The sequence below is a fragment of the Ahaetulla prasina genome, chromosome 5 (genome assembly GCF_028640845.1).
Source record: "Ahaetulla prasina isolate Xishuangbanna chromosome 5, ASM2864084v1, whole genome shotgun sequence".
Classification (NCBI taxonomy): Eukaryota; Metazoa; Chordata; class Lepidosauria; order Squamata; family Colubridae; genus Ahaetulla; species Ahaetulla prasina.
In genome coordinates, this window is record NC_080543.1 from 28,939,164 (window position 1) to 28,962,002 (window position 22,839).

Genomic DNA, 22,839 nt, shown 5'->3' on the forward strand with positions numbered 1-22,839 from the left:
TCCTTAGTTAAACAGAGATTTAATACCATTAATTCAGAAATATAATTTTCCATGAAGTAGCCTGCAGTGCTTACTTTCAGCTGCTCTGGCCTTTTTATGGATTTGACAAGCAGAATCACAAGGCTAAGAGGGGTTCCCTCCAATTCCAAAACTTGTAGTCAGCAGATCAATCCGTTCCAGGTTTCCAATTTAGTCTCTATAGCAATACGTGAAATGCTGCCCAGACTACTTACTTATCACAATAAACAAGAGAACACACAAGCTAAGAAAGCATCAATGACTTTTCCTTGTATTGTGAAAATGGGAAGACATTCTCTCCAACCCGCATGTTTAAGACAGCAATAAATGCTGCTCTTATAAAATGGTCTCCCTTTAGTTTAGGAGTCATAGAAATCTCAATAAGAAAAATCTTCCTCTTGTGTAGTTTTATAGATCATTTTGAAGGAGCAAATTATTAACATTTACATCATATATAATTTAAATTAACAATGTATTATTATTGTTGTTGTTGTTGTTGTTGTTGTTGTTATATATAAAATGTATATCTTATTATAATATAATATAATAACAGTATATTATTACCATGCTATGAGTTTTTTTTAATTCATGTATTCCTTTAATATTTTTCTAAATTCTTTGGTGAAAAAAACATAACAAAAGACTAAGAAGAAAACAAGGAAAAAAAATAACCCCCAAAAATCCCTCATATTCTTCCTAGATTTTTCTTGTATTATCTTCTACTCATAAAACCAATACTATCTAGAAAGTCATATTTAATATAATGCTAGGCAAGATGACTCACTGGGTCATCTTTTCAGAGATATTTCCTTATCAGATTTCTCAATGCTTTCAACCATGGCAAAGTTCTAGTGAACTGCCTTAACTGGAACTGTTCTTAAAAATTTGTGGAGATATTTAGAGATGTGTCTGCCTTAAAAGTAGACCATGTTGAATTATATAGCACAGATAAACATCACCAGCTGACCACAACAAGTGTTTTAATGCACTTTATATTATGTCCTAAATGTTTTTATAATAAATGTTTATATCATAAAATGTTTTATAAAATTTGCCAAATTTCAATTCCACAGGATTCCTAGTGTCTGATTTTGGATGCATTCTGTAAGTTAACCCCTTGGTTCAAAACATTTTGCACTATAACAGACCTTTTCACCCAGTTAAAGGTTACACACAAACAGGAGAGTTTTAATGGTACAAAGAATGCCATATTTAGAAACTGTGGATTAAACATAAATCTTTTCAATGAACAACATTCTTTTCAACTGGTGCCTAAATTGAATTCATTACACATCATGACCAAAGTAAATTCTACCTCATTGAATTACCAAAAACATATTTATTTCTGGCATCACATGAATTTGAATATTTAAGTAAGAACAAAATGCTTCACTATCTATAGTAAATAGCTACCAAATTGTACTTTTATGAAAAAAATAGGCTATTTCTGGTAAATAAAAAGTGAATAAAACAAGCCTGTGTAAAATATTTTTTTAAAGGTAGCTACCCTCCAAATACTACCAAGAACTCAAAATGCAAGAAAGATAGTGCCATTGATTATTTTTATAGTTAATATTTTAATTCAATATTGCAATTTAACATTTAATTAGTTCTTTAAGATCTACTCCTTCTATACTGACTATAATAAAGTAGCTTACACTATTTCAATAACATTAATAAGAAGTCACCGTGGGATGATACACAGATGATATCCAGCTTTACATCTCCTCCCCTGCATGTTACCCCCCCTGTGATGTGCACTGGTTGCTAGATTCCTTTCAGGTTCAATTCAAGATCCCAGAAATGACCTATAAAACACTAAATGGAACCTGACTAGGTAAGCTGAGGGACTGCTTTTCCCCAGTTACATCTTCCCATCTCATCAGGTGTAGCAGGAAAGTCATGTTAAAGATCCCACCCTTAAAGGTCATCTGGAGGGATCCAGGAAGAGAACTTTTTCTGCCGTGTGCCCATTAAAGTATTATTACCCCCAAACGCAGATGGATCCTAGCGGCCTTTAGGAAGGCCCTGAAGACATGGCTTTGCCAATAATCTCTCCTCTAGAGGTAGAGGAGTTTTTTTATTATGAACATTTTATTATGAAAATATTGAATGTGATGCAGTTATGGGCTTTGCTGCTGATTATGGTTAGTTTTTGTTATAATATGGTTTATTAATGGATTTATGTCTGTATATTTAATTGTAGTTGTTTTTAACTGTGAACCAGCCAGAGTCATTCAAGTGAGATGGGTATACAATAAATAATGGTCCTACTATGCTAGTATTTTAACACAGTACTATAATATTTATTGAAAAATATGGATATATTCACCCACCTCATTTTGCTAAAACTATGTCTTATATTTTCTATTTCCTCCCAAATTATTATGAATACTGGGAAGCAGGGAGGGAGGGTGGTGACACAAGAAGTAAGATTGTGATTTCTGTCAACTACTAAGCTATATATTCCAGTCTCACAACAATGTAACTCTTCTGAGACAGAGTAGAACTTGTTTTACAACATTTTTTCCTACCCTCTCCTTGACCTTACTTTTTTACTGGCATTCCTAGTGAGCTGCAAAGGTACATGTGCAGTCACCAGACTTCTTTAAAAAATATAACTTGGAACAGCAGCAACATTTCACTTTTGTAATGGCAATACTCATATGTTTACATATAAAATACATAGAACCCTTTTCATTTTCTTGTTAGTGTTCTACAATGTACTAAACTGTAACACTTCATTTTGTTCTAATATAGCAGACATTATATTGTATTCATCGACAAGTGCCATATTATATAACAATTTTTAGAGTGCTAATGTCACAGGGATTGGAGGGCGTAAACATCAACTTTAAAAAATTCTACCATGGGAAATGTCCTACCCCACCAATAAATGACCAACTAACATAATACATGAAAAAGATTGTCATTCAACACCATCAGCTAGGTATCATGCCTCAAAGGCCTACTTACAAAAGAATGTTTAAGTGTTTCTTTGAATGCCAAGAGTAAAGAGGCCAAGCATATTTTTGGAGGCAGCAGAGTGTTGAGGCAGTAATGTCCTCTGGCTTAAATGTGCCTTATTTCTTGCTGGGTTGGAACTTTGAGCAAGTCGTCGCAGGTGACTAGATAGGATGAACAAATTCATCCTGAACAGGTCAGGTCTAATGTAGTCTCACACCAGGCTCGCACCACGCTAAATAAAGCCTCAAAGGTGCTTTTTCATTTCATTTTCAAGTAAAGCTTCATAATGAAAACTAGCAGTAATCTGTATCCAGAAACCTACCGATAATAGCAACCCTAAAACTGGGAATATTCTACAGTAGAGGGTGTTGTCTGCTAGTGACTCTGTACCAATTCTAGTTTCTGGGTCCTCTTCAAAGAAAATCCTATGCAGAAAGGTTCTTGGCCACAAAGAAGAGGGAGCAAGCTATTCTCCAAGAAAAAATGGATGGAAACTAATCAAGGAGAGAAGCAACTTAGAATTAAGGAGAAATTTCCTGACAGTTGAACAACTTACCTCCAAAAGTTGTGAATTCTCCAACACTGGAAGTTTTTAAGAAGAGATTGGATAGCCATTTGTCTGAAATGGCATAGGGTTGCCTGAGCAGGGTGTTGGACTAGAAGCCCTTCCAACTCTGTTATTCTGTTCTATTCTAGAACACCCTACACATCAATCAAGTGGTAATATAGGCATAATCATTGTTGCCAAGACCTCCAGATTTAGACAGAACTGTATCAACCAAATCTAAGCAATCCTCACACCCACCACCCCATTATGGCCTCCACTTGCTGTTCACACAGAAATCACAATGCCAGGAAGCCCCAATGACACAGACCTGCTCTTTTGGGGAGCATGACAGCCCCTAGAGCAGCAGTCCCCAATCTTTGCGGCTTCATGGCCTGGCTGGGGAGGGAGAGGGAAGCTGGGCTGGTGTGCACACACTGCACAGCTCAACTTGCACTAGTGGCAGGCTGGTGTGTGCAGCTCCACTTGCACAAGTTGAGCTGTGCACACATGCATGCGCACCGGCCCACCAGTTGCATGGCCCAATTCCGAATAGGCCACAGCCCAATACTGGGCCTTGGCTCAGGGGCTGGTGATTCCTGACCTAGACCTAATACCAAAACTGATATTTCTGGGTTTCAATATGAAATTTTTTCTTCCTTGGATTTAATCAGAGCTCAGCTTGTTTTCCACTAACCCCAACATTTAAAAATCAGGCACAGCTATGCCTTTGCAAAGTTAGACGCTTCAGTATAGCTACTACCAAAAACCTAGAAGAATTTAAATGCAAAGCAGCAAGACCACAGAAGGCTCAAATTTGTTTGAAAGGCAAGATATCCTGAACTGCTTGCTGATAATTGTTTTATACAAGTATATTTCAGTGAAATTACTTGCAGAAATAACATTTGCAATGTGAATTCAATTGAATTTAGAAGTCACAATGGTATTTAATAGCTTCATTATTAACACATTGGGAAGGAACTAGCAAAGATGGAACACATAGTTACACTCTTCCCATTGGTGAACCCAAAAAAACACAAACATCCGTATTTAAAGATTATGTTCATGCATCAGTATATTTGACATCATTTGCTAAATCATTAGCAGAACATCTCTCAATAGAACACTGTTAACAGAAACTCCCCGTAGCTGACACAAATTCTCAATGAGCCCAAGGCAACATCTGATTATGTCACTTGATATTTTCTTCTTCTTCCAATACCAACTGCCACTGTTCAAACTAAAGGTCTGCATACAATAAATATAGTATCATAAGGATTACTGTCTTTTTTAAAAGCCAATCTTCTAATTTACTTACATTGCCAATTATTTTCTTAATCATGGTATTTCTACTTAGGAAACAGCAGCAGTTCTGCAGCTACAGTGGCTTAATCACATTTTGACAGTAGCATATTTGTACATTTAGGGGCTGACCAACAAAAACAGGAACAGAAACATGTATCTGACAGTTTACAGCAATAGCAATTATGACAGAAATTAAGACTCAGGTCTTCGATGTGTGTGGCCCAAATAGTCAGAAGGATATTTTCTTAATTGGGATAACTATTGAAATTGATAAGCAAAAAATTCACATATCAGTTGACAGAATGTAGTGTCATAAAGGTGACACTAGATAAAGTACTAAAGACCCTCACAGGTCAAATTTATCTCCTGTGACTTTCCTGACATTCAGTTGGTCCAGAATGCAGATGTGTAGGCAAGGACAAGCATACCTCAATATGCCCATTTAACATCTTTTTCACAAGCTGCACTAATTGCCAGTTTGTGTCTGGGTGCAATTCAAGGTGTTGGCCACTACCTCTAAACCTCTACATGGCATAAGTCCTAGTTATTTGAGAGACCACCTCTCTTCCATAGTATCCGCCCAACTGGTTCAATCAGGCAAGATTGGCATACTCCAGGTTCCATTGATTAAGCAATTCCACCTACCAGGACCCTGGAAGTGTGCCTTATCTGTATTAGTACCTGCCCTATGGATTGACGCTACTCCTGAAATTTAAACAGCTTCTACCTTACAGGATTTCAAATGGCCTTAAAGACTTTTTCAGTGCTCTAGAGACTCGGATGATTGATGTCCCTTTCTTTGTTTTTTGCCCTCTCTGCCATTTATTCCTTTGTCCAATGCTTTCAGTATTGTTTCATTTATTAAATGTTTTACCAATTGGAAACAGCCCAGAATTTCTGGGAGTTGGGCTGCATATACATTTAATAAATTACTATTTATACTACTACTATTATATTGTTATGATTATTACAAAAATTGTTTGCTATTGTTTCTTCCAAGTTGTTTTTTTTTCAAATTCTCACCTAGCCTATAGCTTGTAGGATGAAGTCCAGGGAATCTCTTATCCAGGAATTAATCAAATTCAGCCATGTTCTTTTTCTCAAGATTATCCACAGTAACCTAGATGCTTCAACTATAGGCTTAAAATGAGTCAAAAATATTAATAACACATTCTGTGTAATAGATGCTTCCAATCTGCAACAACCATATCTTTGGGCATCACAAAACATGTTGTGAAATTAAATTTTTTGTTTGAATTCACAGTTTCTTAACTTTCAAATACATTTCCTTACACTTTAGCTATATAGTCAGAGTTACAAAAATATTTCAAAGCTTATTATGAAATCATACTTTTTAAATTAATTTCACCTGGAATTAGTAAACAGTGAAACATATTAAAACTGTAAGTATTATTTAATTGCACCAAATTGCTTTAGTATCACTTCAACTAATCCAGTGCTTCTCAATTATTTTGTCATGCCCCCCTAGGAAGAAGAAAACATTTTTCGCGCCCCCCGCGCAACTGTAAACACGGGGCTTAGCTTGTTATGACAGTGTTTGCCGAGGTCAAACGCGCCCCCCTTTACGGAGCCTCGCGCCCCCCCTGGAGGGCGCGCCCCACTATTTGAGAAGCACTGAACTAATCCAATTGATTATTTCAATTTATAGAGTCACCCATCTCAAATACATGTTTTATAAGAATTAAAAATTATATGAAAGGCCAGAAAGCAATATTGTAGATACCACATTAAAAACATATAGCAGAATCAACAGCCAAGATATAAGAAATCAATAACAATCAATTAACATTCTACAAACTCCACCACACATCTACAGAATCATTTCTTATGAAAAGCCTGTAGCATCGGATCCAATATAATCTCTGGGGAGATAATGTTTCAAAGGAGAGTGCTGTGACAGAAAAGACTCTCATCCTGGGCTCCACCGGGTGATATTTCCTGACAAGTAACAGTATGCCTCTTTTGTCAGACCTAATGGGACAGAGATGAAGGTCCCTCAAATAGACCAATCCCATGCATAAGTTTGCTCCGCCACAATAGCAGTTGTCAAGAAACTAGCATGGAACATATCTATTTAGTTACTAAAAATGAAATTCAAATTAGGAAACACTTGATTTTACTTAAGTTTTTATTACTTAATATATTTCTATCTCCTTAAATAATATCAGAAGATTAATTCATGTGAAAAAGTAGCATAAATAGTTTGGATTGTTAAAATGCATTTCAAGTTCATCCATAAGTGGAGTAGCAACTGTTACAAATATTTCATTTGAGTGTCTCTTAACTTAAAGAAACTTCCTTCCTTGCTTCCTCTCCAGTAAAGATTCTGTAAAGTTAAAGTGTGTGCTATGAAGTAAATCTAGACATATCTTTAGTAATATATTTCTAGCTGAAGTTGTCTAACATACAATTTCTGTTTATTTTCAAATATTTATAATCTAGAGACTGTAAATTCCATGCTCATGGGTTTCATTCATTAGACAATATGAGAAAAAATATAATATACCATCTATCCATATAGCAACTGATCATGTTCTCATTCAGTTATGAAGAAGATGCCAGCATTTCTATTCACACAATACCTAAGTGTTGCAGCAGTAGTTTTACAGAGAATATGGGATCAACAGAGAGAAGGAAAAGAACATTTTGTTCTACTGTATTACTAATCTTCTCAATTTTATACATCACTAAATTAAAACATGTTCTTTAGTTCCACATATTTTTAAATTTTAAGAAAACTATTATTTTTCATGGAATGTTGACAATATTATTTTAGTGTTACCTAGGCAAAGAAAATGGCATATATGTACCATAATGAAGCTCTTAACACAAAACTAAAACAATCCAACAGACTTATTAGGCCTTAGTTTTTAACAATTTTCCTTCATCATCTATACACAAGTTTGACATGTTTCGAATGTGTAGAAAACATGATTATATTAATCAAGAAATAATGAAGAACAATTTTGTTAATACTTTAAAATATTTAACAGATAAATTATGCAGTTGAAGTTTTCAGACACATGAAAACATCGAACTTTCAACATAATGAAGGTATTTTAAACATATTAGTGCAAAATCAATTAGTTTCATAATAGAGAAATAATTTATTTACAGGTGGTCCATGTTTGTTCAGCAATCATTGCAACTTACAATGGCATTGAATAAATGATAGTTACAACTGGTTCCTTGGAATTCTGGCCATTATAATGTCCACATGTTCATAATCTGGATATTTGGTTCATGATTACAACATCACAGTGAATCATGGTCACATGATCATAATTTCAGTCGTTCTCTGCTGCCTTCCCATAGCCAACAGCAAAGCCGGCAGGAAATCAGAAGTAGCAAAGTTGTTATGAGGACTTTGCATAATGACAGCAATCAGGAGCGCCAGAACTATCATCAGAAAGCAATGCACATGATGTCACATTTTACTACTACATAGCTCCGGTCCCAATTGCTGTCATAAACTGAGGACTACCTATAATCACCCCATTCCAATTTATTGCACTTTGAATGAAATATAAAGTATAAATATATACTTTATAAATATAAATACAAAATTTAAAAATATTCACTGCATCTAAAGAAATTTAGATAAATATAACAAAATAATGTACTTTTAAATGCTTTATGTGTTATGTGTCAATTTATGCTATCATTTACATAATGGCATTATTAAATACTAAATGACTGGAAATGCTTTACTTGCAGATTTAATTGAGATTTGTGAGTAGTAGTACCCCCTCATCTATTTTGTTATGACAAAATGTTATTCTAATTAAGAAATAACATTAGGAGTAGGTAGAATCAGCTGTTGGTTTTTTTTAAAAAACACATATAATATTTTATTTTTTCTTTATGTACACTGAGAGCATATGCACCAAAGACAAATTCCTTGTGTGTCCAATCACACTTGGCCAACAAAGAAATCTATTCTATTCTATTCTATTCTATTCTATTCTATTCTATTCTATTCTATTCTATTCTATTCTATTCTATTCTATTCTATTCTCATTCCCTATCCCTATCCCTATCCCTATCCCTATCCCTATCCCTATCCCTATCCCTATTCCTATCCTATTCCAAATAAGGTGGGTTGGGCTACTAGTCTTAACAGCCCTGGTTCTAAGTTCTTCAATAGCTTTCAGTTCCATGATATCATGGTTATTATATGTTGGCATTAACATACCACACTTTACTCCAATGCTCCTAACAAGATTAATATTCAAGTCTTATATATGAACTGGAAAACTAAAAAAGAAGTACAACTGCTGTTTTGCAAAATGTATTCAGTAAGCAAACTTTGTTTATGTAAGAAAACCAGTAACATTTTATAGAACTAGTTTCTTAATATAATAATATCCGTTTTTGAATATATGTTTTTGAGTATAAGTCCCACAGAATTAAATACAGAAACTAGATCCAAATGAATACAATTCTTGGAAGCAATTGGCTTAAGAACCAATTGTTTCAGTAAAAACTTCTATTAAAGTTTTTTTAATAATTTAAATTGCAATGGGCAATAAATATTAATTCCAAATCATTTCTGGACAATTCTTAAGCATTCCATAGCTTTATACTGGTAATTTTAAAAACCAGTTATCTGCACTGCTATATAGTTGCAAATATATATGGCCATTTTATATAAAGCCCATCCTGGATGCTCAGATATAACAAAGGAAAAAATAATGAAGCAGAATAAATTTCTAATATATTTTCATGAAGGTTCATTAAAAGTGAAACACTTCTAAGTTCTACAGTTCAATTATAACACTTAGGAACATGGAAAAACATGTACTATTTCATGTACAGAACAGCTGATTTTGGCTGGCTTATACCCAATACAAAACATGTGTTTTTGGTCTGGATATGGAATGAAGCAGGGTCGTTTTGTTCCAAATACAGAGTAAAGTGCTGTTTGTTCCAGACCGAAGAGTTTTAGTGGAAGAAATGTGGAGGAAAATGCCAAAGCTGAAGATTTTATTTAGTGGTGGCAACTGAGAGAGGGCAGGAGAGGAAAAGATACCAGAAAGGATAAGAGTGAGCAGGCAGGCCCATGGGAACTGAGACCATTTGGAAGTGGGTGCATAGGCCATCTGGAGAAAAAAAAAGAGGCACAAGGTATCCTTGTTTCTGAAGGAGAGGAGAAAGAAACAAGTGGACACCAGCTTTGCCCCATCCACCCTATAAAAATCATTCTGAGATTGCTGTAAGACTGGTTTTAGCTGCAGCACAAAACAAAAATATTCAAAGCTGTTTCTGCCAACAGCAACCAATCCATAATGTTTCATCAAAATATCCAGAATATGAGGGCTGTGCTTTAAGTTTGAAACAAAACACATTTTACATTCTATGCACACTCCTAAGACATTATATAGAAGGATATGATTTAATTATGCATCCTACTTCTCATACAATAACTGACATCCATTCAGAATTAAATTCCAGCAAAATACAATGTCAAAAATACCAAATGGATAACATTGAGAGTTTATTGCTGTATATTTTATTATTATCTTAATATAGGGGTTATTCTTCAAAACCATCACACACTTTCAAGAAGCATTGTTAGAAAAACGTATATTATAATGAAAGTCACAGTGTTGCAAAGAAAATCAAATAAAAACAATTCAAAGTTGAAATCAACATGATTTTCTGTCTTTTTTTTCTAATATTTTGCTCAGCTACTTTAAGCAAGTTTGAAACTGTGGTACAACCTTTATTATAGTAGTGACTTGATCACAAATTACTGTTTTCCTGCTATGGAAAGCAAAAAAAACAATCTACTACCAAGCATGAACTAAAGTTTAAAAGCTGAGATTTGTATGCATATGCATAGCACACACAGAATACTAATGCCCTAAAGCAATTACCATTTATTTTTTTAACAGAATCACGTAAGTAGTAGAAAAAAACATTACTGTATGTTATAAATATAAAAACCAAAAATATTTCTTTAGTGCCAAAAAAGAATCAAGTTAATTATGTATCAAAGTTTAGAAATAATTCAGTTTCAGACATGCTTATTCATAAGAATACCTGTAGGTGGTACTCTCTAAAGTATATAATTTTGCTTCCTTTTGTCCGAACTTTAAAATATACTCTGATCACTAATTCAGCACTTTATTAGCATAACATCTAATATTATCTCAGAAAGACATGGCTCAAGAGAAGAGTTTCTAGAATATTTTGTTGCAACCAACACTGTATTAAATTATAACCTTCCACACCACTTGAGGTTATTAAATATTGTAATTGGATTCAAATAATAAAACTATTAACAGGAAAAAAGGTACCAAAATGTTAATTAAAATAAAATAACCCTAATGAAAATATAATTTTATTTCATTTATACTTGTGCTCAAGTTAAATCTCAAATGTATATAAAAAGTTAAATAATAAAAGAAAGCAGATGATTAATTCTACTATACTGAAAGTAGGGTGCTTCTTCCTTTCAGATTAATTAGGAAGAACCAGTGTCGTACAGTACAGAACTGGGGAGAACCAGATTCAAGTTCACCCTCATCAAAGGAAATTGGGTAACTTTGGACCAATTACTCATTCACAACTCAACCTGTATCACAGGATCATTTATTTGTTGTAAAAATAAATGAAAATGAAATGAAGGGAAACCCCTGTGTAAGCTATCTTGAACTCCTGGAGAAAAGGCTGTGAATAAACTTAATAAATACTAAGTGGATTCTACCCACAAAAGCTTATACTAATAACCTGGCCTTCGATATACAAAAACACTTCTTGCTGTAACCCAAATCAATTTTCTGAAAATCAGTTCTTTGTATTCCGGAAATAAAGTCAAATCCAAACTTACCATATCAGATGGAACACTGCTAGACATCTTGATAACTAGGCTGTCGGTTTCAAGAAACAAAGAAGGAGGGAAATGTAAAAGCCAGCCAAAACAACACAGGTATAGTAAAAGATCTTCCAGGTAACCAATCTTTGGTTTTGTTCCTGGTAAGTTGTGCGTGTTTGCTTCCTTCAATAAAAGCACCTGACCCGCAGCAAGGAAACTGACAAAAGAATCCAACTGGTATTAAAAAGGCTGGATCAGAGAGGAAACCACAGGGAAACCAGAAGACAGCAACGGATTCTTGTCAACAGCAGCACGAACACCAGTTGTGCCAGATAGACCAGGCAAAAACATACAACAACAACAACATGAATTGTGTAGGAGCGCTTTTTCTTCCTCTCTTGCTCTTCCTCTCCAGCCTAGACCAATAATGAATGACGAAGATGATTCAGAGGATAGTTCTGTATCCGAGTCACCTTCTCATTAAAAAGGAGAGAAAAAAAATAAGCGACAGGCACTCAGTGAAGTAAATAAAGCAGCGACCGTCCTTCTTTCCCTGAGGCCAAAGTTCTTGTTGTGGGGGGGGGATCCAGGGGGGGCGCTCTGGTCCGATCCTCAGTAAGTGAAAGTGGGGTGGGTGGCGGGGTGGGCTTCTCTTCCTTGGAAAGGCGTGCTTCCTACAGCATTTACAAGGCTGAGTTAAAGATATACCTATTAAAATAAGCCGGGGATGAGGGAAGGGAAGGGACAAAGAAATGTTACCCTCCCCCCTCAAACTGCAGCAGCAGCAGCTCAAGGGGGGATTTAAACTGCAGTTGCCTCTCGCAGCAGGAGCAGCAGCAGCCCTCGCCGCCCCCTCCGCCTCAAGTCTCGGCTTTCATCGCCCCCGCCGGTTCCTTTCTCCACAGTCCCTTCTCCGCCTCTTCTTCCTCCTCCTCCTCCTCCTTCTCCGGGGTCTCCCTCAGCAGCAGACGGGTAACGGAAGCCCCCGCAGCCGAGGCGGAGGAGCGGCTCCTCTCTTCTCGCCAGCCAGAGAGCCCGTTGGACGAAGAAAGGCCGGGGTACGGCTTTCTTCGGCGCACTTTCTGCTCCTCCCTACCCTTCACCGCCTGCCGCCGCCGCCGCTAGTCCCGCAGCCGCCTCTTGTCATCTTCCCTTCCAGCCAACATGGCGTCTACGCCGAGCGGAGAAAAGGGGACACAGCAGGGTAAAGACGGACCCGACGCCCCCATCCCCCACTCGGCTTTGGCTCCGCCTCCAGATCGCTATTCGGCGACCGCGTCAAGCGCGGCCCCGCCCACTCATTATGGACGTGAGGGGGCAGACGCCGCTCGCGCAGCATCCTAGGAAGTGTAGTTTCGAAGCTTCGGAAGTGTGAAGAAACCTCGGCCGCCTTTTCATGGTGATGCAACTTTGGCTTTGGCCGCTGTTTGCTGTTGTGGCAGCTCCGCCTTCGACATCCGTCGCTTAAAGCGAACTTGGAAATTCCCTGCTAGAGTCAAAAGTGCATTATGTGATCGGGGTGAGATTCGATTTGACTGGTTTTAGTCATAGGACCAAATACATTTCGTTTCTCCCCTATCCGGAATCTGACACATACGTGCAAAACAAACATACAAAAAACGAGATTTAGACAGATTAACAGAGTTGAAAGGGGCCTTGTAGGAGGTCATCTAGTCCGACCCCACCGCCCAAGCAGGAGAAAAAAAATAAGCGACAGGCACTCAGTGAAGTAAATAAAGCAGCGACCGTCCTTCTTTCCCTGAGGCCAAAGTTCTTGTTGTGGGGGGGGGATCCAGGGGGGGCGCTCTGGTCCGATCCTCAGTAAGTGAAAGTGGGGTGGGTGGCGGGGTGGGCTTCTCTTCCTTGGAAAGGCGTGCTTCCTACAGCATTTACAAGGCTGAGTTAAAGATATACCTATTAAAATAAGCCGGGGATGAGGGAAGGGAAGGGACAAAGAAATGTTACCCTCCCCCCTCAAACTGCAGCAGCAGCAGCTCAAGGGGGGATTTAAACTGCAGTTGCCTCTCGCAGCAGGAGCAGCAGCAGCCCTCGCCGCCCCCTCCGCCTCAAGTCTCGGCTTTCATCGCCCCCGCCGGTTCCTTTCTCCACAGTCCCTTCTCCGCCTCTTCTTCCTCCTCCTCCTCCTCCTTCTCCGGGGTCTCCCTCAGCAGCAGACGGTTAACGGAAGCCCCCCGCAGCCGAGGCGGAGGAGCGGCTCCTTCTCTTCTCGCCAGCCAGAGAGCCCGTTGGACGAAGAAAGGCCGGGGTAGGTACGGCTTTCTTCGGCGCACTTTCTGCTCCTCCCTACCCTTCACCGCCTGCCGCCGCCGCCGCTAGTCCCGCAGCCGCCTCTTGTCATCTTCCCTTCCAGCCAACATGGCGTCTACGCCGAGCGGAGAAAAGGGGACACAGCAGGGTAAAGACGGACCCGACGCCCCCATCCCCCACTCGGCTTTGGCTCCGCCTCCAGATCGCTATTCGGCGACCGCGTCAAGCGCGGCCCCGCCCACTCATTATGGACGTGAGGGGGCAGACGCCGCTCGCGCAGCATCCTAGGAAGTGTAGTTTCGAAGCTTCGGAAGTGTGAAGAAACCTCGGCCGCCTTTTCATGGTGATGCAACTTTGGCTTTGGCCGCTGTTTGCTGTTGTGGCAGCTCCGCCTTCGACATCCGTCGCTTAAAGCGAACTTGGAAATTCCCTGCTAGAGTCAAAAGTGCATTATGTGATCGGGGTGAGATTCGATTTGACTGGTTTTAGTCATAGGACCAAATACATTTCGTTTCTCCCCTATCCGGAATCTGACACATACGTGCAAAACAAACATACAAAAAACGAGATTTAGACAGATTAACAGAGTTGAAAGGGGCCTTGTAGGAGGTCATCTAGTCCGACCCCACCGCCCAAGCAGGAGAAAAAGAAACATTTCATTGACGCCCAGGATCAAGGAGCTACAAACCGAGGGGATAACCGTTTCAGGCAACCGGAAAAATCAAAACATTCGGGATTGATATCCGAATTCAGTGTCAGTTCAAAGGAGAGGACTCCCAAACTTTGTGGGCAGAAAGGTCATAAAAGTGAGAGATTCGTGATTACCCAACCCAATCCGCCCTAGTTGAAGGTTGAGTGAGTCGTCGAATCCCAATTAGTTGTCCGAAGTATGTGGTGAGAGTAAATAGCCATGCAAATATAGATAGCTTATCTTCCTTTGTTTGCTTTTGGGAAAGGACCTTTTTGAGGGCATTTAAAACTTGGAGCTGTTAAGTCTGCCAATCGACCAGATCCAAACATTCTGGTTTTTTTTAATTAAGTTTTTTATTTATAACAACATAACAAACACAAAACACATAACCTACATTCCCTTTTTACAACTGTTTCGTAGCAGTGATCTAATATTTATATTTTCTCCCAGTTCCCTTTATAATATTTATATCCTTCTTGTCCTATTATCCCTTATTACTCTATAATTCCTATCACTTATAATATTAAATTTGTACATTTTATACACTATCATACATCTTACATTTATTGTTTCTCCCCTTTCATCACTATTCATATTTTCTAGTCTCCAGCCACTTGTACCATTTATCCCATATTACATAATATTCTGTATCTTCCTTTTCTTTAATTTCTTTTGTTAATTTGTCCATCTCAGCATAATCTAAGATTTTCTTTATCAGTTCTTCTTCTGTTGGTGTATTTTCTTTTTTCCAATTTTGTGCGTATTAAATTCTTGCAGCCGTTATGATATGTAAGATTAAGTATTTTATGTTTTTGGTATAATGTTTGGTAAATATTCCTAACAAGAATCCAAGCATTCTGATTCTAGTTTTTGACAAGAATGCTCTACAATCCCTGACAGCGTCTGTGAGTGCATTCTCCTGCCTTGGTTAGGAAATACTGTATACGCACCTAATACTAATACTGTATACACACATCACTCTGCTAAACAAATAATTCCCTCAACACTGTCAAACTATTTACTAAATCTGCACTACTATTAATCTTCTCATAGTTCCCATCACCAATCTCTTTCCACTTATGACTGTATGACACTTTGTTGCTGGCAATCCTTACGATTTATATTGATATATTGACCATCAATTGTGTTGTAAATGTTGTACCTTGATGAAGGTATCTTTTCTTTTATGTACACTGAGAGCATATGCACCAAGACAAATTCCTTGTGTGTCCAATCACACTTGGCCAATAAAAATTCTATTCTATTCTATTCTATTCTAACATGACATGGCTGAAGAAACCTTAACCCTCAAGAAATAGATGTCAAAATCTTAAAAAAAATTTACAGACCTTAATTAAAAATATTTTATTATTAAAAGTGCTAATTGTCTGAACCTTCAGCGAGTCATATTCTTTTTGCTGGTGGAGGATCTTGTAAAATAGTGTAATATCTGTGAAGCACAATTAAGTGAAGCACAATAAAACAAGATACGCTTGTAGATGTCTACCGGTAATTGCCTATCTATAACTAAAGCTGATTTCCCATATTTCCCATAAGCACTTCCTAAATGAAGACAATCCTGTTGTTTAATTGGCCCAAGGGATCATATGATACATGGTTTCCATTTTCTGTTGTCAGAGAAAGATTCTTTCCAACTGTTTAGCCTACATGTAGCAGAACAATTGTTTAGTGTTCTCCGGGAAATAGGAACACTAGAGTTTTCATTCTTTTTACATTTATTACGATAGATACCAGGCACAAATAACAAAGACTTCCCAAAGATGAATGATGTTACTATATGAAATAATGAATATGCCCTTTTTTGCTTTTTTGAATGCGCTTTTTTAAAAAAAAGAAGGGGCAAAAGTGAAGAATAGAGAAACTCTATAATGATATATAAAGAAAAGCCACATCAACATACATTAGTTTGTGAAAAGTATTAATGTTATGTTGCATATTGGTAGATTACTGTTTAAGATATACATCATAACTGTTTAAGATATAAATAATAAAGTATGTGTTTTGTAACTGTGCATATATAGCTTTAATTGTATTAAGCTAACACATGTATATAAAAATAAACAAAAAGAAAACATTTTAATGCATTTAAACATGCTTTAAAATCAGCAGGGCAGTTCTGGGGTGAAGTCCAGCAGGTTCTAACAGCTTCTGGAAAACTGGTAGCGGAAATTTTGAGTAGTTTGGAGAACCGGCAAATACCATCTCTGGCTGGCCCCAGAGTGGGGTGGGAATGGAGATTTTGCAATATCCTTCCCCTCCCACGCCCACCAAGCCACGCCCACAGAACTGGTAGGGAAAAATTTTGGATTTCACCCCTGGGGCAGTTCCTAGAGAATTATCTTTCTGGAAATGTTTTAGTTCTTTAATTATACTATTGAACTTCCTGTGAAATCTAGTAGAGCTTTTAATAATAGCAGCCAGTCTAATTTATTTTTAAAGTTTAATTAGGGGCTATGTTGATTTAAACTTGAAAGAAAAATATTGTTTCCAGGAACATAGCATGCTGGCTGATGAATTCTGGGAGTTGAATTCCAAATAAAGTTGCCAAGTTTGAAAAACACCTGGGTTGGATTCTCTTTTATTATTAGCCTGCACATGTTTTCTTCAATGAAAGCAAGATATCATGTGTTTTAAGTTTGTAGCCTTATATGTAAGTTCCTTTGATTTGCAATATATTGCCACCCAGAGTCATATACAAAAAAAATCCCTTTGGTGGAAAAATAAAACTGGCTATGTAGCTAACTTCAAAAACTGATACAAATCCATTTGCCACCAAATAAAAACTATGTATCAATTACCACAGCAAGCAGGAGGAAGAATTGTTACACACGAATTCCAATCGTGCCTTCTATAATTTCATAAATGCCAAACTTAAAGACTCTAAATCCATTCCACCCCTAAAAGGGCCAAATGATAAAGATTGTAACGATGCCATTAAAGCTAATCTCTTCAATACTTTTTTCAGTTCAGTCTTTGTTAATAGCAATGGCATCTCCCCCTCATTTATTAGTCGTACCTCATCCAATTGCAGTGATCTAATCCACCTTGATTTTACTGAAGAGACTGTCATAAGGGCACTACACAAACTAAAGCCCTATCTATCTATTGGTCCCGATGGAATATGTGCCTTCTTTCTTAAAAAGCTTTCCTATGCCATTGCTGAACTTCTAAGCATCATCTATGAAGTATCTTTTAGAATGGGCTCCTTGCCTGACATATGGTCATTAGCAATAGTCATACCTATCTTCAAAAAAGGTGACCCTGCCCTTGTTGAGAATTATAGACCAATTTCTCTTTGTTGTGCCACATATAAAGTCATGGAATCCATCATAAACCACTTAGCAACAAATAACCTACTCTCTGATAAACAATTTGGTTTCAGGAAAAATTTGTCATGTAATCTGCAAAAACCTCTGGAGCTCTTAACTTGACCACGGCAAAGCAATAGATGCAATTTACCTTGACTTCTGTAAGGCCTTTGATTCAATTGTTCACAGCAAACTACTTCTGAAACTTAAATCTTATGGTATTTCTGGACTCCTACATAATTGGATAGCTGTGTTCCTGTCAAACAGGCAACAAGTGGTCAAAATAGGCAGCACCCTATCAAATCCTGCACCTGTCAACAGTGGTGTTCCCCAAGGCAGCGTTCTAGGTCCAACACTCTTTCTGCTTTATATCAACGACCTTTGTGATCAAATTATAAGCAGCTGTGTCCTCTTTGCCAACAATGTTAAACTATTCAACACCACAGACAACTTTGCTACCCTTCAAAATGACCTTGACTATGTATCTGAATGGCAGCTCCAAATCTCTGCTAACAAATGTTCAGTCCTGCACATTGGCAGTAGAAATAAGAACTTCAAATATTTGCTGGCTGGTAATGATCTAAAAGTTGACCCACACTCTGTCAAGGACCTAGGAATACTCATTTCTAAAGATCTAAGTCCCAGAGCTCACTGTAACATCATTGCAAAAAAGGCTTTAAGAGTTGAAAATCTTATTTTATGAAGTTTTCTTTCTGGTAACACTGTACTCCAAACTAAGGCATATAAAACCTTTGCCAGACCTATACTTGATTACTGTTCACCTGCCTGGAACCCTCACTGTGTTTCAGAGATCATTACATTAGAGAGGGTCCAGAGATATTTTACTAGGAGAGTTCTCAAATCTTCTGCTCAAAATAAAATTCCCTATACCACCAGGCTTGAAATCTTAGGTCTAGAAAGCCTCGAACTACGTTGTCTACGTTTCAACCTATGCTTAGTTCATAAGATTATTTACCAAAATGTTCTACCTGTAAATGAATACTTTAATTTCAACCATAATAACACAAAGGCCATCAATAGATTTAAACTCAATGTAATTCGCTCTAATCTTAATTGTAGGAAATACGACTTTTGCAATAGAGTAATAAATGTCTGGAACAATCTACCTGATTCTGTTGTTAATCTCTCTAATCCCCATACCTTTTACCATAAACTGTCTACCGTGGACCTTTCATGTTTCTTAAGAGGTCCTTAAGGGGGCATGCATAAGCTCACCAGTGTGCCTACTGTCCCTGTCCTACTGTTCCCAATTATATGTAATCATTCTCTGTGTTTATGGCTATGTTTTGCCTATTTATATCCATTTTTTTGTGCCAAAATTTTTTCATGTGTCCAAGTCTGTGTCTACTCTGTTACTTGTTTTCTTGAATTTATTGACAAATAAAATAAATAAATAATGTTCACATTCACTAAACTGATACAACTAAGTGTGAGCCAAGACATACTTGGATACCTTCTGTGAAATCTCCATATAGCAGGGGTGTCAAACTGACAGCTCACTGACTGGATATGTCACATACAGGTCATGCCCACCCCAGATCCGTGAATGGAGAAAACATCATGAAAAGTCACGTGATGGCAACGTGACACCGCGAGTTTGACACCCATGCCATATAGGGTTCAAAAGGGCATATGGTGAAATGAGTGCCATACAGGGGTGAAATTCACTTACCTTCGCTACCGGTTTGCAAATGTGAACACATGCACCTCCTTCATGCATGCACAGAGTCTTCTGCGCATGCACAGAGGATCAAAAATGGGACGTGATGATGTCCGGGCAGGTTTGCCCGAGCTGGATAGAATCAGCTGAATTTCACCACTGGTGCCACACCATAAAAATGAAAACTCTGCTCCTTTTATACATACTTTGTGACAGATGGGGAAGAGATTGCAGATTGCACAGATGGGGAAGAGGGTGGAGAAACAACCTTCCCTTCTTCCCTTGTACCACACAACCTATGGGCTTCTGCAAACTGTAATTGAAAGGCATAGTGGCACTGAAGCAACCACAACTTTTCCAAATTTCATTCACAAATGAGTCATGGATTCTGGCATCCTCTGGATTAGCTCTATTTGAGTTACCTTGGTTCAATAATTGTTGCCTTTCCAATTTCGCTCAATTGAAGGTTGCAAACAATCAAATAGACATGAGAGTTCTACATTAACATTTTATACATATTTATATATGCTCCCTTTTTATGACCCTGTAATCCCTTAATTCAGGGTAGAATTGGGGTGACATGATAGAGCTGAGTGTTTACTGGCTGGATGCCCTTCCTGATGCCATGCGGAGTTCGCAGCAAATTTTTTTCTTTGTGCCCTAGGAGAGAAACATCTGTCACTACCTAGGACTGAACTCTCAATTTTGTATTGAGCAGCTTCACCACTAAGCCACCATGCTGCTCAATATAAAATATTAATATAATTTATCCATTTCTTTAAACACCTTGAGTATGAGTAGAATTTGGGACATAAATTGAATGAATTAACGAATGCATAGACCTATTGTAATATTGTTCTATTTAGTGCTTTTTTCTTATATATATAGGACCCAACACCCAGAATTCCCAGGTACTAGAGAGATACAGTTGCCACATAGTTGAAGAATGTCAGTTATGGGGATAGTAATCCTAGAAATCCAGAATGGAAGAGGTGTGGGAAATTGCAGTGCTTTGGATATTCATATATGTAGTACATTTAGAGTGGTTGAACATGATAAGTATCAGTATCAGCATAGACCCTTTTTGTATCTGGGCATCTTTTCGAGTACAGGTAGTCCTCGACTTATGTCCACAATTGAGCCCAAAATTTATGTTGTTAAGTGGAGACATTTGTTAAGTGAGTTTTGCCCCATTTTACAGCATTTATTTCCATTGTTGTTAAGTGAATCACTACAGTTGATAAGTTAGTACCATGGTTGTTAGGTGAATCTGGCTTCCCCGTTGATTTTGCTTACCAAAAGGTTGCAAAAGGGGACATGATCTTGGGACACAGCAGCAGTCGTAAGTATGAACCAGTTGCCAGGCATCTGAATTTTGATCACATGATCCTGGGGCTGCTACGAAGGTTGTAAGTGTAAAAATGGTAATATGTCACTTTTTTCAATGCTGTTGTAACTTTGAATGGTCACTAAATGAACTGTTATAAGTTGAGGACTACTTATATTGAATATAAGTACTTATATTATATGCTTGTTCTTTTACTAGTCTTTCTCAACAGTTATTCTCCTCTAGTTATCTGGCATTTCACCAGTATTCCAAAATACCTCAGAAATAATGGGGGACAGACCATCAATACCCTAGGATGCACTTCCTTAAATATCAGGCTGGCCTGATATTTCATTTAATTAAAAGAAGTATACTCTGACCATGTTTCTATTACATTGTTCAGCCTTGCCCCTTTTCATAATTACCTGGCAAGACACATATTTTGTTTTTTTATTGTTAGAGAAAACTGAAGATGAATTGAATAGCTCTGTATTCCCTTTGTTCCTTGTTAGCATGTTGCCATCTTTACTGAGCAACTAATATACTAATTCTTCCCTTTTAATTTGAACACATTAAAAGAAGTCCCTTTTATTTTCTTAGCATCCTTCACTAATTAGCTTATTCTGAGATTTCATTTAATGTCATTTCTGGGCTACCTAGCTGCCTTTGTGACCTAGTTCTCATTCCATTTCCTGTATATCTTTTGCTTTCAGAACTATGGTAAGTTTTTGGGTAGCCATAACAGCTTCTTCCGTTGCTCCCATTTTTTTCTCCTTATAGAAATTGTTTGCAATTATGGTTTTAGTAGCTTCTTCTTTAGGAATTCTAATTCATTTTGAACTCATAATCTCATTAGTTTTCTTGACATGGGATCTTATTTAACCTTCCTCTTCATTAATTAAATTCCGCATGTTTTAACTCTAAAAATGTGTGTCCTTGCATTTACTTTTCCTTAAAAATCAGAATCCCAGCATTATATAGTTACTCTCCCCAGCAATCTTGCTACTTGTACTTGTACTATTTGAACTTCCTGTTGGGCCTTCTTCCATCTTCTGAAAGAGAAAACAGTATTCTCATCAGATATGGGTCAATTTTGCTTTGCCAGACTGAAAACTATATTCAGAAGGTGAATTACAATAGGCATGTCTTTTCTGTTGACAAAGGATCATTAATTATTGTGTGATTCTTCCAGAAATTGCTTTTAAAACAAGTACAGTATGTAGTAGCAATTTTTTTCCCATAAAAGATACCTGCTTACTTTAGATTTTCCGTTTGCAATTACCAAGCAATCTATAAAATTGACTAGACATATGGGCATGTTTATCTTTTTCTAGACTAAACTGTGAATGTTTAAATACATTACAGACTAAATATTTGTTTTCAACACCTAACTGTTCTTATTCCCTCTTTTCAAATGTTGTGTTTGGATTTAAGAACAACAATCTGGAATTTTAGATAAGCTGTTTATTTTAGCAGGTAAAACTTTTGAGTTTATCATCTTCTCAATGGTTCAAGATTTTATTTTTCTGTCATGACAGAGAGGTTGATTCTGATTTGCTGCATTTTAAGAAATGACAATGACAGGCTTCATCTTTTCATTTTCTAACTTCAACACAACATAAGAGCCAAGGTGGCACAGTGGTTAGAGTGCAGCATTGCAGGCTACTTCAGGTGACTGCTAGCTGCAGTTCGGCAGTTCAAATCTCACCAGCTCAAGGTTGATTCATCCTTCTATCCTTCCGAGGTAGGTAAAATGTGGACCCAGATTGTTGGGGACAATATGCTGACTTTGTAAACTGCTTAGAGAGGGCTGTAAAGCACTATGAAGAGGCATATAAGTGCTATTGCTATTGCTATAATATAAATAA

General features: G+C 37.5%; 1 protein-coding gene across 1 annotated transcript in view; it reads right to left on the reverse strand.

Annotated features, from left to right (window-relative positions):
* UBL3 (ubiquitin like 3) overlaps positions 1 to 12,641 on the reverse strand; it is a 46,448-nt gene extending 33,807 nt beyond the window's left edge. Inside the window, exon 1 of the mRNA XM_058185494.1 lies at positions 11,691 to 12,641. Within this exon, the coding sequence (XP_058041477.1) occupies positions 11,691 to 11,717 (27 nt within the window). The 5' untranslated portion in view covers positions 11,718 to 12,641. The remainder of the gene's footprint in view (positions 1 to 11,690) is intronic.
* Positions 12,642 to 22,839: the final 10,198 nt, after the last annotated feature.